Source organism: Myripristis murdjan, chromosome 12, assembly GCF_902150065.1.
Source record: "Myripristis murdjan chromosome 12, fMyrMur1.1, whole genome shotgun sequence".
In the NCBI taxonomy this organism is placed as follows: Eukaryota; Metazoa; Chordata; class Actinopteri; order Holocentriformes; family Holocentridae; genus Myripristis; species Myripristis murdjan.
The window spans coordinates 29,341,915-29,355,375 of NC_043991.1; the positions used below are offsets into that span (position 1 = coordinate 29,341,915).

Here is a 13,461-nt window from a genome sequence, read left to right on the forward strand (position 1 = left end):
GTAGTAGTAGCCGCATTATATATCCATCCATCTAACTACACACTTGATGAATTCATGGATATAGTGATGTCATTTCTATTTGTTTGTTTTAAATAGTCCAAGCAGCACTTTTGCCTTTGAGAGATGTACGAAGATCAGGGAAATATATATACACACACACACACAAATGCTTGAAGCTGTACAGTATCAACAGGACAGCCTTCATCAAGAACTCGATGGGAATGTGGAGGACAACTCTAGAGGCTAACCCAAAGCCAACTGCACCAGTTAGCATCACGTGTGGCATATACCAAGGAGATGCCCTGTTCCCCCTGCTGTTCTGTATAGGCCTAAACCCCCTCAGTCAGGTCATCATGAAGAGTGGCTTTGGATACCGGTTCTGAGGTGGAGCAACCATCAGCCACCTCCACTACATGGATGTCATCAAGCTGTATGCCAGGAATGAGTGAGGTATTGAAAAGGAGTAAGATGGCTGCAACTGAAGGGGTTGAACTACCAGAAGGCAACATAGCACACATGCAGGACAGCTACAGATACCTTGGAATCCCACCGGCAAATGGAACCCATGAGGAGGCTGCAAGGAGGTCAGCCACAAACAAATACCTCCATAGAGTTAGGCAGGTCCTGAAGAGCCAGCTGAATGGACAAAACAAGATCCGAGCTGATCCGCCCTGCTGGTGATCAGATACCCCACTGGTATAATATCCTGGCCACAGGAGGAGATAGAGGCCACTGATATCAAGACAAGGAAGCTCCTCACAATGCATGGGGGGTTCCAAGTCCAGCACCTTGAGGCTGCACACTAAGCAGGAGGAGGGATGCTGAGGACTGGTGAGTGTCAAAGCCACCATCCAGGATGAAACAACAAAGATCTAGGAATACATCAGGAAGATGGCCCCCAGTGATCTGCTAAGTGAATACCTCAGGCAACAGAAGTCCAATGAGGAGGAGGAGGAGGAAGAGGAAGAGGAAGAGGCATGTCATGGAGGGTCAAGCCCCTGCATGGTGTGTACCACCGACAGAGAGCAGAAGTGGCTGGTATGGAGAAAACATACTGATGGATGGAGAAGGCTGGACTGAAAGACGGTATAGAGGCACTGATCATGGCAGCACTAGAATAAGATCCATAGAGATCAGGGTCTACCATACCAGGCAGGACCCCAGGTGCAGGCAGTGCAAAGATGCCCCTGAGACAGTACAGGTACAGCATACATGGAGCGCCATGACCAAGTGGCTGGCACAGTGTACAGGAACATCTGTGCCGAACTGGGGCTGGAAGTCCCAGGGGCAAAATAGAAGGCACCCCCAAAGGTGGTGGAGAACGACAGAGCCAAGATCCTGCGGGACTTCCAGATCCAGACTGGTGTGGCCTATGTTTGCCTGATGTGAATTATGATTTATGACTTAGAAATATGAATATCTTGACAGCTCCCTTTGATACCTACCATTTTACTTTGATTTGCCAAGAATTGTGCTCCTTTTTTAAAAATGACACAGAGCCTGACCAATACCACACATCATACAACACATGATATTTATTCAACGTGCCTTTAATACTTGCACACTGGGTTTTAGTGAGAACAGGCCTCGCGCAGCAATACCATAAAAGCCATTCCCAGATTCTCAATGACTGAGATTAATGTAGATGTGTAATCTGAGTGGAATGCACTGATCCTAAGTGCCAGCTGTCCACTGGGAACACATAGACATCAATAAGCACTGACTAACACATAAACCAATACATAAGGCACCCTGGATTACAGTTCAAATGATGCGCTAACTAGGCACATCACCCTGTAAAATAGATCTTTTGTGGCAAAGAGGGCCTATTATTAGAGGCAAAAATGTAAATATTCTTATTAAGCTGGCATCACAGTCAATCACAAAAGCATGTTTCAGAGTCTAAACTCGCTTTTTGGTTTTCACCAGGCCTTTCTCCACAAGGCAGCGGTAGAACTCCTGGATGTATGTGTACACACACTTCCAGTCCGGCTCGTCCATCCGGAGTAAGTCATCAACGTCCAGCAGAGGGGGGCAATCTGCCAGCTTCCTGCAGTTTATACAGAGGGAGGGCAAAAGACAGATCACCAGGGAGAGAGAGACAGAGTCTATGATAATGACTTGAGAAAAGGACAACACAGACCTCAGAGCCCTTAAGTCTCTTTGTTCTTAAATGCAGTGCACCACTGCAGCTTATTTGCATCTAAACCTTCATGTTGGGGATGAGAACTCACTCTGCAGTGCTGAAGGCCAGCTGGAAGTTGTCCCTGCGCTTGTTGGGATTGAGGATAGAGTACTCAAAGGCATCAGGGAAGAAGCGGTGCACCAAGGCACAGAAAGCTATGCCATCGCTCCAACTTGAGGAGAAGTTTTGGATATTTACCCCCTGCATGGTAGAGAATTTGTCTTAAAAGGAGAAATACATTGAAAATACAATGAAAAATGGTCAAATAACAAAAAATGGGTGGGTGTGGATTCCACAGAGCAATAATTCAGTGCATATTTACCTCATAAGGCTCTGTTTTGGCTCTGCACCAGTCTAGTAGCATCTGTTTGACATTTTTAGTATTGGGGGCTGCGGCGGCAGGACATTTCTGGGCAGAGGCTACAGTTGGAGTGGCCTTGCTGTGGAAAACATACACAGATACTGAATGTACGCAAAGTATTCTTACTTCAGTAAATGCTATGAACAAGAAAAGCTTCCTGTAAACAGATAATGTAAACAGATAATGTAAGGTAGTGGCTGCTATTCAATTATGTTTAAGTCTGCATTTCCTAAACTATTTCCCCTACTCTGAAATCCATTTAAATTGTACTGTTATTTCCATATTCCACATATTGCCATGTGGAATGCCATATATCTATCTATTGTATCTTAATGATTTAATTCATGTTGTTTTGGTGTTATATGCTTGCTTGTGTGTTTTGTGTATATAGATATTGTTTGTGCTGTGTTTTACTTTTTTTTTTTTTTTTTTTTAAACATGTCATTCTTTTAAAACTTGTTTTTTGTTGTAATTTTACAGTATTGTTTTTGATCATTTGCCCACCAGGTCGACACCTATTGCACACCTGTCCCGCCAGGAAGGGTCCTCTCTCTCTGTGGTGCTTCTCAAGATTTCTTCCCTTTTCCTCTATTTAATCTGCGGGTTTTTAGGGGAGCTTTTTCTCGTTCACAATTGGGTGTAAGGGGAGGAGTCGGGGGCTGTTGGGCCTGTGAAGCCCTCTGATGTTGTAGACAGTGATTTTGGGCTCTAAATAAAGCTGAACTTGCAGCAACACCATTAGAAGTCTGCTGTTGTCTTACTTCAGTGAGGTGACTCACCTGCTAGCTGTCTTGTTAATGGGGCTTGAAGATGATGGAGAGGACTGGCCTGTTGTCTCTGATGAGAAGCAGAGAATTAGATAAATATCAATAAAAGTAAAAAAAAAAAAAAAATGGAAAAGGAAAGAAAAGGAAAAAGAGTGGACAGTGTTGTCTCATGCATCATGTATTGTGTGAATGAAGGCACACTCACTGTGCAGCGGTGGCTGCTGGTACATGGACCCTCTGCCTATGCTTGTGGCCACACCTGTTGCTCCTCCTTTGTTTAAGGTCTGCTGTTTCAGGTCCTGCTGCCGCGACCCTCGCTCCTTCTCCCGCTTCTCTGGTCAAAGACATCGCAAGGTTGAAAATAAGCAGAGGAAATAAGCTTCCTCTAAATAAGTTAGAGAAAGAAAATGTGTAGATGTTAGGGCTGTGACAACAAATAACGTGCAGCCTCAAATTGTTGCATGTAAGAAGTGTTTTCCCTCAGCATTTACCTCTCTTTTTCTTGAGCACCTCCCTCAACGCAGCTCGTATCATGCGTCTCTCCTCAAAATCCACTGCCTTATCCAGCTGTCACAGGTAAATCCCAGGTTTTAGAAACAGAGATGAAAAGAGACGGCACTCGCTGATAATTTAGTCGTTAGTTCACATGCTTCTAGACTTCATGAGAGGCTGACCACCTACATTGTCCACTGTATTAATCATTATTTTCATTACTATTTTTTTTCCTTTTCATTTTGAAAGCTTAAGGTATAAATTATTATGAGATAAATCCTCAAAGAAAATCAATACTTGAGGTTGGCTTCTCATTAATACTTATAAAGGTCTGCAAAATCATTCAAAAAAAAAAAAAAAAATGGAAGCGTTGTCTTTGCACTATGTGAAGCTATTGACTCTTTTCTTGGGCCTATGGTACAAGATAATATGATTTATTAATTTCTTAATTATGTAGATTGAATTTCCCTCACAGGACAATGGCGCAATTTGATTTTATTGAATTGCAAGTCAAATATCACTTTAGATCAGGCTTCCTCACCATGTTATTTAAAACCTCTTCATCCTCAATGGCAGCCAGCTCTTGGCTGGTCAGCGGGCCTGATGGACTGTCACTCACTGTGGCTCCACTATCAGTTCTCGCCTCCATCTTTAGGGTATGAGCCAGCTGGAGAGTAGATACACAATTCTAATAAAGCATGCTTAAGATATGTGATGAGATTGCATGGTTACATGCTATATTTCCCTTGCCTGTGACAGGAACTGCAAAACAGAACACGTAAACACAGACGTTCTCTCTCACTCGGAAAAAACAAGCACAAAGACACGATGCTCCAAGCCTTCAACACACCTGGAGACATTAATAGAGCTTAGGTTTATAATTCACTGTATAGGAACTTTTCATATTTCTGAATTAGAATACACAGACCAATTGCTGTTCTTACTTAAAACGCTAAATTCATAAACAGAGCAAAAACTACTTGTGTTTGCAGTCTCTTAAGTAATCTTAATATAAATAGAGTGCGTCAGTCCACACAGACAAGGCAGCCATGTGAGGAACATTTTTTTTTCTCTAGTACTTTTCTCTGTATCTCAGCAACTGCCTCAGTGCAGCCCAGAAAGGACTGAACCAAGTACAAATATAGTAATGTAGTGGGACAAGTCCATTACTCAGAGGCATCTGATAACAGCTTAAAACTATGTGCTCCCACACAAGCAAAGAAAAACTATAGCTCCGCTTTAAACACCACTCATATAAGGTGCACAACATACAGAATTCACTGAGAAAAACTGAAACTGAGAATGGGGATAGGGATAGGGATAGGGATAGGGGGGCTGTTTGGGAGTAGGGTCACTTACCTGTTTTCAGGATGCAGGATGAAGGATGCTCCTGTGTCTTGTAGAGCTAAATGCTGTGTGTGTATCTCTTAGAGAAGCTCAGGGTTCCCCTTTTCCCTTCCACTCCCGTTAAACTTGTCAAAGAACTGCTTAAGCCCAGCCCCATCACACCCCACACCACAGCACTTCATAAGGATGCATGTTTGGAGATCTTAGTGGAGGTTGCTTACATTAACCACCCAAGATGGGAAAGAGGAGGGGGAACACATTAGGTCTAGCTCTATCTGTCATTCTTTCCCCTGGTGGCTTCCCTCAGCACTCTGGTCAACGTCCCATGTCCTGAATGACGGCATGTAAAACATTTTGGGACAATAAAGACTAAAGACAATTTTCACTTGCTGATAATTCATTCGGCGATGTGTGCACCGTTTGACAGGAAGGCAAAGGGTTAAAAATTGGGGGGGGGGGGGAGTGGACGTGAACAGCGCTGCCTTATTCAGGCAAAAGGCTGATGGGTTGCCCAGCAACACCTTGTTTACAGGAAGTAGTGGAGTCCCTGTAAGGGAGGACAGGACATATTTTCCTTGGTTAAGCACAGCAGCACACACACACACACACACACACACACACACACAGCTATACAAATTAGGAAGAAAACAAAATAAAGAAAACAGACTTTCCTTTTGAATATTTTCTTGGAAAGAAGTGAAGGTGGACTGAATGTGGGATCTAACAGGTCTGAAGTTGGACAAACAGCTCCACCAAGTGGTGAATACACTCACATGACGTACAATCCTACACAATGGAAGATGTTGGTTCACATGTCATTTGAAAAACAAGAACACACAAATTAAACTGTATAATAACATATGGGAATATACTACAAACTTAGATGGTCAGATAAGTTACTGATGAGCAGCTTTCCACTAGCAGGAGTTTGATATTTTCTATTTTCTTTCTCACATTGTAACTGACCACTCCAACTCAGTAATAAGGTGGTTGGTTGTTATGCTTTATTGGATCAGCCCATTTACTTTGAGTCAAGCAATTGCAGATCATGTTTAAGAACTGCCCGTGTCATTACCCCCAGACAGCAGCATCCAAAGCCACTGTTAGCATCCAACTTATTTTCCAATTTGACTAAATGACAATTCAAATCACTCTTTGTTTGGCCTGGCCGTTGACAATATTCAGCAAAAACAACATACTGCAAAAATGTTCCTTGAAAAGTCATTGTCATTCATCTACAGTGTATCCAAATAAGGCATGAGGCAATCATTTCATTCTTGAGCCAATATATTGTAACCAGCCACTCATGACTGTAAAATACAGAAATATAATAAAATAACTATTTACATCCAACTACTTTTGCAAACAATCAAAATCAGTATGTACACAGGAACCATAGGCTTTGAGGGCAGCATCTTCGTACCTTGTCAGTGCAATATGCACTTCGCGCCCCCCACCCACCTGACATCTGCCAAACACAATCCCTGTGAGAATAAGCAGCCATACCAGTCAAACTGCCAGACTGTTATAGTTTGATGATCAAAACATGATTTTTTTTTAAATTGGACAAAGCTGTTATGGCTAGCAATGTATCCTTAACATAGGCCTACATCAGCCTATGCACTGAAATGTATGTTTAAAATGCCCCATCACTGATATAAAACTACCTCCCATACACAAACAGATGATAATATATGGTCATAGTTAAATCTTGGTAGTTTTGAGACGATTAGCTGCTTAATCTCACCCCAACAGCTATTTACTTAATTAATTAAAAAGGCATAACAAGCCCTTTTTAACAATTGAGGTATTCAGTAATGTAAAACCAATAACATTATCCTCTGTGCATGACCTTTCAACTTGTAACTGAGGATTGTTGATGATGTCAGTTATGTGACATATTGTGATAACAAGGCCATTTAACAAACTGCAGATTTTTTTTTTTTTTTATTAATCCTCAGCAGTGATTTCTACTGAGGGCTTATGAAACATATTTTAGGGTATGGTGCATTTTATCTACACTTCAGATAACCTCAACCATAAAAGAAATTAGACTTCTGTGCACTCTCCAATCAGTGACACGTCAGGTAAAGCTGTTCAACATACAATCTTCAGTACAATCCACTGTGCTTATGGCAAAATATAGATAAAATATGGCAAACGTATTAGTAAATAAAATAGATATGTAACTTCAACAAAGGATGGCTTAACCGCTGTTTGTCTTGTGACACACTAAATTGTATTTTAGCGATGACATTGAAACTGATCCGCTGTGGTCACTGACAGCCGAGCACAGTGTAACAAAAGTCATTTGGCGTGCCTCGGATGAAGGAGGGAATATTGGAGATAATCCTGAATCATTTAAGATCCTTACGAGCAGCGGCATGTAGTCACATGCCTAGGTAAAAGACCTCTACTGACCTCTGACAGATCAGAGATCATCCTATATGCACATACCAGACATTTCAATCCTCAGCAGGACTGTTTTAAAACCTGATCATTTTATTTTCATTCAAGGACCAAACCCTACAGTGGTACAAAGCCTGTGATTGCTATGGCAATTCACAAAACAAATTAATTCTTTCTTTCCTCATAAAACATTAGGGGCACACATGACAAAATTTAAATATTGTAAATACTGGGGGAAAAAAAAATAAAATCAAAATAACACTGCCCAGCAGAAGTCAGCTATGTACTAGTCAACCATTTTAAAAAATTAATAACAATAATAAAGTGGCACCTGCACAAGAGAAGAACCTATCAAATGAGACGCTCTCGTGTAACCTGAAAGGAAAGCTCAATCTTTTTTTCTTATGTCTTCCATAGGGAAAAGACTAAAATTGAGTGGCACTCCTTAGTGATTTTGTGAACCTAATAATAGAGCTATGCTGCAGTGAGTGCATTGTTGTAAATGATGGGAAGTAATTGGACTAATTCTCGGGAGACCTTTTTTTTTGGTAGCTAGTACAGGACGAAATCTAGGCCCTAAGCGGAACGTCACGCTGAGGTTCACAAGGGAAGACAAAAGAAAAGTGCTCAGGCCTCCTGTTGGATGTGTGCTTCAGTAGGTAAAATACATATCTGACTAGGACTGTATAAACGCCATGCCATTACACAGGAATACTGGCTGTTACTTCCATCTAGGCAACAGCTACAGCACAACAACAAATGCAGCATCCTCATTTATTGAGCTTCCCCTCACACAGACAAAAAGCTGCCAGAAAACCCAGTCCCCTCCTGTGGGAGGACCAGGTGAAAGTCAGGTAACAGTACAGGTAACAGAAGTTATATATTGTTTGTTTTGTTTTGTTTTGTTTTTTACAAATTGTGCCCATTCATATTTGAGGTGAGTGCTCTCTACCCCACTCCGCCCCATGTCATTAGGTTCTCTGTAGCCTAGAATATCTACAACAGCCACCCAGAACATGTATTACAGCCCTCTACAAATGAGAACATTTTCACAGTGGAGTAGTGTGAGTGACGGTGCAGACACCTCATGAGGTATCAAACAGTTTAGTGTGCTCATGCATGCATATACCACTATAGGCTATGTATGAATGATGTACAGATAAAAGGAGAGAATTGAACTGTCATTCTCATAAAGGCAACCTTTTTTCTTTTCCTTTCTCCTTTGCAGACTCCAGTTCTATGAGACCAATAGTTAAATAAATAAATTGGCACAGTGAAGAAGTAGAAAAAAAGACTGAACTTTAAAAGTTCAGTCATCAGTGACAATGGCCTCATCAGGTCACAGTTCTGCCTCTTACTTTTTAATGTCTGTTCAACTTAAAACTCAGCGAGCAGGAAACAATGGCCAGGGTTTCCATAGTTCCATCTTTCAACGTTCTTATTCTCTCCTTCCTCTCAGTTCAGTCAACCTTGTGTTCCTGTTTCCCATCCATCCTTTGTTGATGATATGCTGGGGTCAGTTCAGATGTACTATCATGATCCGAGTCCTCTTCGCTCCCAGTGTGAAACCCCTCCTGACCCAACCCCTTCGCTTTGGCTCTGCGTGCGTCCAGGTAGCTGGCGATGAACTCTGAGTTCTGATAGATGAGCATGCCGGACAGCGTGAGCACCACGCCGGCGCAGCTGAGTGCGGACAGCTCGCTGCCAAACAGCAGCTGAGAAAGCAGCAGGTTTCCCACCACGCTCAGGTTCCCGAGGATGTGCAGAGTGACGGCAGAGGTGAGCGTGATGACGCAGCAGCTGGCCAGGTTGTACATGACGGAGCCCAGGCAGCTGAGCAGGATGAAGACCCACAGGTGACGGTCGTAGTGGAGCGGGGACTCCAGCATAGCCCAGTTTTCCAAGGCAAGAGCCGCCACGGCCAGGATGCAGAAGCTGGGAATGGACATCAGGTAGAGCAGGAAGACCGAGTTGATTTTCTCTTCTTGAAGCAAAATACCTGCGTAGAGAGACACATTTAGAGTACGAGCTGGTGGCAAACAGGAATATATCACAAGTATATCAGCAAAGACACAAGTTAGACCTGTATCTTCCAGCTATGCTACTGAACACTCACTTCTAGCTTTATGCCCTGTGTATAATAGCATAGTGCTATTTCTCCTTGATAGAGCTGACCTGTTAAATTAAAACACACGTGCCCCGCTAAAGACTGTCAGAGAAAAGTAAACACATGAGGGAGACCCCTGTGACCTCAAGAGGGAAAGAGGATGAAAATAGCTTGTTGAAACCTGAGACAACATCATCAAGGTTGTTTGGTATTTCAGCATGGCCTTAAACCTTTAAGTCATGATTAAAAATAAAATAGTTACAACTTATCTGTTCAACAAGTCCCAATGGTTTACACATTTTTGGTCTAATGCAATGACAAGACACAACTTTACTTACTGTACACTTTAATTTAGCAATTTCAGTCAAGGCAAACAAGACATTACACTAGTACACTACATCAACACATCCAAAGCTCTTTACTGTTGGTCAAGTGAGAGATTAAACTGGAGCATTTGGGGGTTAAATGTCCTGCTCGAAAGCCCCTCAGAAATAAAGTAGCTGCAGGAGGGGAAAGGGGGTCTGATTAACTTTCTCCACTCGGACATCATCAACCTCTTCTCTTCCTTGTACAAAACATGCAGCCTTAAGTCTATCTGAGCAAAACACACTATCTGATTTATCGTTATGTAACACACTAAGACGAGGCCTCAGTTTACTTTTAGAAACTTAGTACTTTGTGGGGCTTCTTTCTTCACTGACAAACACCATATTATGGGGACTAATGACGTTAGACTAATCCACAACACAAAATACACATAGAACATGAGCTAAATGGTTGTAGTGAGGGCACTACTTAACGTAACACAGCCCATCTGACATCAATTCAAGGAAGGAATCTGTCAATTTTCCAGGGCTACTTTGATCAAACTTGGCATAATGTATATTTAATCTTACGTGATACTTGATGTTATGACTTAAATTACACATTGGCAGCACTTCAGATCATTTGCATTGGTAAATGCTCCACAAGTTTTTTTTTTGGCGATGGTGTTTAAATATGAAAACTTTTTTCTCAAAGACAAATTTCCATCACATTTTGCTCACTTTCTCTTCTTTTTGAAGAATGTGGCATTAGAGCAAAAATAATCCTTGTTTTTTTCCCAGAACTTATGGAATCCCTTCCCATTCTCAGCTATATGCACACACTGGTATTTATAGCATGTGGAAACAAGAAAATTCCACCTCAACATTTGGGTGTGTTACTGGACTGAGTCAATCACTGAGTCACTTTAAAGTTCCAGGTCTGCAGACTGCTGCGGTATGGAAAGGAAACACCAATATATCTGATGTCAGAGGCATGAGACGAAATTTCCATTTTCAACGGGAAGCAAGGATTTCATGCTCTCCCTCACAAAGATTATCTACAGTCATTACTGATGTTTTATGCATCAAAACAAATGTCAATAACAACAGCCTGGAATGTCAGCTACCATGAATAATGACAGTGAACTGAAACATTAAAAGACAGTTGTAACTTACTCTGCTGGATGGTCTTGACACCCCTCAACATAGTCGCTGCAAATACAAAGAAGCAGCCAGTCTGATCAAACTGGACCTCGCCCATGATGCTGAAGGAGGCTCCCAGGCAGATGGGCATCATAGCTGTGTATTTCAGGATATGATGCTGCTTGCCCAGGATCAATGTCGAGATGGCCAGAGTGAAGAGTGGAGTCGTGGTGTAAATCATTTGTGCAAATGACAGCTGGACATAGTTCAGACCCATGTTGCCAAAGGCTATGCTGGCACAAAACGTCAAACTGAGCAGGAACACCTTATATTTCGCACCGGGGGTCAGGTCCTGCTCCCCGGCCCCTTTGTGCCGGATCACCCTCAGTTTGATCAGCCCGTAGTCCACCACAATGGCTGTCAGCATATGCAGAGCTGATAACAGTAAAGGGTACCTGAAGTTGTACACAGCAAATATCCATTTGTTGAGACTGGAGATGGTGGTTCCTGTCACCAGCCACACAATGACAGCGGAGAGAAGATGAAGCATTTCTGCAGGCGGCCTCCTGCCCGTCTCTTGCCGAGTCGCCCCGCATTTTGAGAAGCCATCAGCGCTGATCATGTTGGGATCATTCTCCCCTCTGTAAGGCAAACACATACTGACTTGGAAGCCGTTCGCTCATCTCCAAACGCACCACGACTCAGCTCGGGGTGGCGACAACATGATCAAACGACACAAGTCACAGATCTAGAAAATAACCTAAACCTGCGGCATTTACGGCTTCGCCCTCGGTGGTGTTACCGGTTTTTGTTGTCTACCAAAACCGCCTGCTTTTTTCAGCACCGCCTATTGACACGTGCTTCTATTTTGCATTGAGGACTGGTTGTGTAACACAGCCCGCACAGGCAGAATGACAGATGCCAGGCCGGGAGGCAGGGAGAGGGAGGAGAGCTGCTCAGGGTTACGCGGGGCGGGCTGCAGAGCCGGGGACGCGCCTTCTTCACAACGGGGACTGGTGTGATTGGTTCCCACCTTCAAATGCAGACATGAACTGAGGATGACGACTCAGTTTGATGCAAAAAAAAAAACCTTGTGAGAAGTCAGCAGTGCAGTGTACAGTGAGCTGTCTGTAACTTAATCGTATAAACATCAGACGGCGTGGTTGAAAACGAAAGCTTCGCACCCCGAGGCTGTTTTGTGTACATGCTGGTTTGAAATAGAGCCTTGTTTGGTGATCTTGTGATTCCCTTGACACCACAGCCGAGGGAGACCCTGTGTTTCGGTCGGCTCACACTCAGTGGAAAACGCCTGTGTTCATGACAGACATGATAAGCGCTAGACGGTGCGCTCAGTTATTATCCATGACGACGACGCATTGACTTAACGTCAACTCGTGTCAAAACAACTCGCTAGCCAGGGAATATGAGACGAGGCTGCTCGCTATCTGATGAAATCAAAAGATGGGCTGGCTAACAATAACTCGTGCCGTGGCTGTCACTTGACACTGGGGGCTGAATGTTCCTGGCTTTGGTTTGTGTTGACAAGCTAAAAATCACTCCAGCTAGCTAGCTGAGCTCTGTGCTGTAGTGAAGAACGACAGACGTTAGCTCGGTTAGCTGGGACGTAGGAGCGAACCGGCGGCTCATATCGAAATACGTTAAATCCTTTTATTACCTCGTTTTGTCTCATTACTATTTCTATTTTACCTTGTTCTCCGTGTACCTTTGGTTTGACAGCATCCCGGCATCCTCGGCGGTCACCGTGCACATTCAACCGAGCAGAGGCGGACACGCTCGAGCGTCGCCGGGTAGCTTATTTAAAGGGCAATGCCACTCATTTGAAGCTTGTGCAACCTGACTGCAACTGTGTAGTTTTATGACACACTGGCTCTGCGCAGGGCCACATCTATGCAATTAGAGGCAGGTTGGAAATCAAATGTTGGCTGGGTAACCTTACACCATGCAACTTTAATGCAACAGTTAACCCTGCTGTTACCTTCAAATGACTAACATTGTTTTTGTTTGTTTGTTTGTTTGTTTGTTTGTTTGTTTGTTTTTTATCAACTGAGGTCAATGTGACCCCGGTAATTTAAACCTCCTGAAAATAAGTATAACAGAAATTGTTACCCAAGTTAATGTGTCAGGTATTGTATGTGTCTAGTTAACGACCTAAACAGCCCTATAAGTACAACATATCCTCCCCCACTCACAAAATAAAAATAAAAGCTAATGAAAAATACAAAACTATAATAAGTCTGGAATGCAAACAAATTTTTAAGAGTTGCTACATCCCCAAATTCATCCTTAGCATACCAAATAATGGTTTTAAGCACCATTTATGATTT

The 13,461-nt window shown here is 42.9% G+C and overlaps 2 protein-coding genes across 4 annotated transcripts; both read right to left on the reverse strand.

Annotated features, from left to right (window-relative positions):
* Window positions 1–1,403: 1,403 nt before the first annotated feature.
* Window positions 1,404–5,278, reverse strand: smtna (smoothelin a). The gene is made up of 8 exons (XM_030064919.1): window positions 5,165–5,278; window positions 4,347–4,472; window positions 3,805–3,880; window positions 3,519–3,647; window positions 3,326–3,383; window positions 2,508–2,625; window positions 2,235–2,386; window positions 1,404–2,050 (listed from the first exon to the last, which is right to left on the reverse strand). The coding sequence occupies exons 2-8, from the start codon at window positions 4,452–4,454 to the stop codon at window positions 1,903–1,905; spliced, it is 789 nt and encodes a 262-aa protein (XP_029920779.1). The 5' UTR covers window positions 4,455–4,472; window positions 5,165–5,278; the 3' UTR covers window positions 1,404–1,902.
* A 1,143-nt stretch (window positions 5,279–6,421) lies between these two features.
* On the reverse strand, window positions 6,422–12,923 carry slc35e4 (solute carrier family 35 member E4). Of its 3 annotated transcripts, none has more exons than XM_030065576.1 (3): window positions 12,824–12,923; window positions 11,150–11,757; window positions 6,422–9,560 (listed from the first exon to the last, which is right to left on the reverse strand). In XM_030065576.1, exons 1-3 carry the CDS (start codon window positions 12,862–12,864, stop codon window positions 9,022–9,024), a joined length of 1,188 nt encoding a protein of 395 aa, XP_029921436.1. In that variant the 5' UTR covers window positions 12,865–12,923; the 3' UTR covers window positions 6,422–9,021. The 3 variants fall into 3 exon arrangements, with proteins under 3 accessions (XP_029921436.1, XP_029921435.1, XP_029921437.1); XM_030065575.1 differs by having other exon boundaries at window positions 12,840–12,895; XM_030065577.1 differs by lacking the exon at window positions 12,824–12,923 and adding an exon at window positions 11,883–11,986.
* Window positions 12,924–13,461: the final 538 nt, after the last annotated feature.

Coding starts and splice junctions, on each gene's coding strand:
- slc35e4 (XM_030065575.1), bottom strand. CDS start 12,886: ATGTGCACGGTGACCGCCGAGGATGCCGGGATGCTGTCAAACCAAAG. Junction 11,758..12,839: donor GGGATGCTGTCAAACCAAAG/GTACACGGAGAA, acceptor TTTGCCTTACAG/AGGGGAGAATGATCCCAACA. Junction 9,561..11,149: donor TGTCAAGACCATCCAGCAGA/GTAAGTTACAAC, acceptor CTCTCTACGCAG/GTATTTTGCTTCAAGAAGAG.
- smtna (XM_030064919.1), bottom strand. CDS start 4,454: ATGGAGGCGAGAACTGATAGTGGAGCCACAGTGAGTGACAGTCCATCA. Junction 3,648..3,804: donor GGTGCTCAAGAAAAAGAGAG/GTAAATGCTGAG, acceptor GTCTTTGACCAG/AGAAGCGGGAGAAGGAGCGA. Junction 3,384..3,518: donor CCAGCAGCCACCGCTGCACA/GTGAGTGTGCCT, acceptor GCTTCTCATCAG/AGACAACAGGCCAGTCCTCT.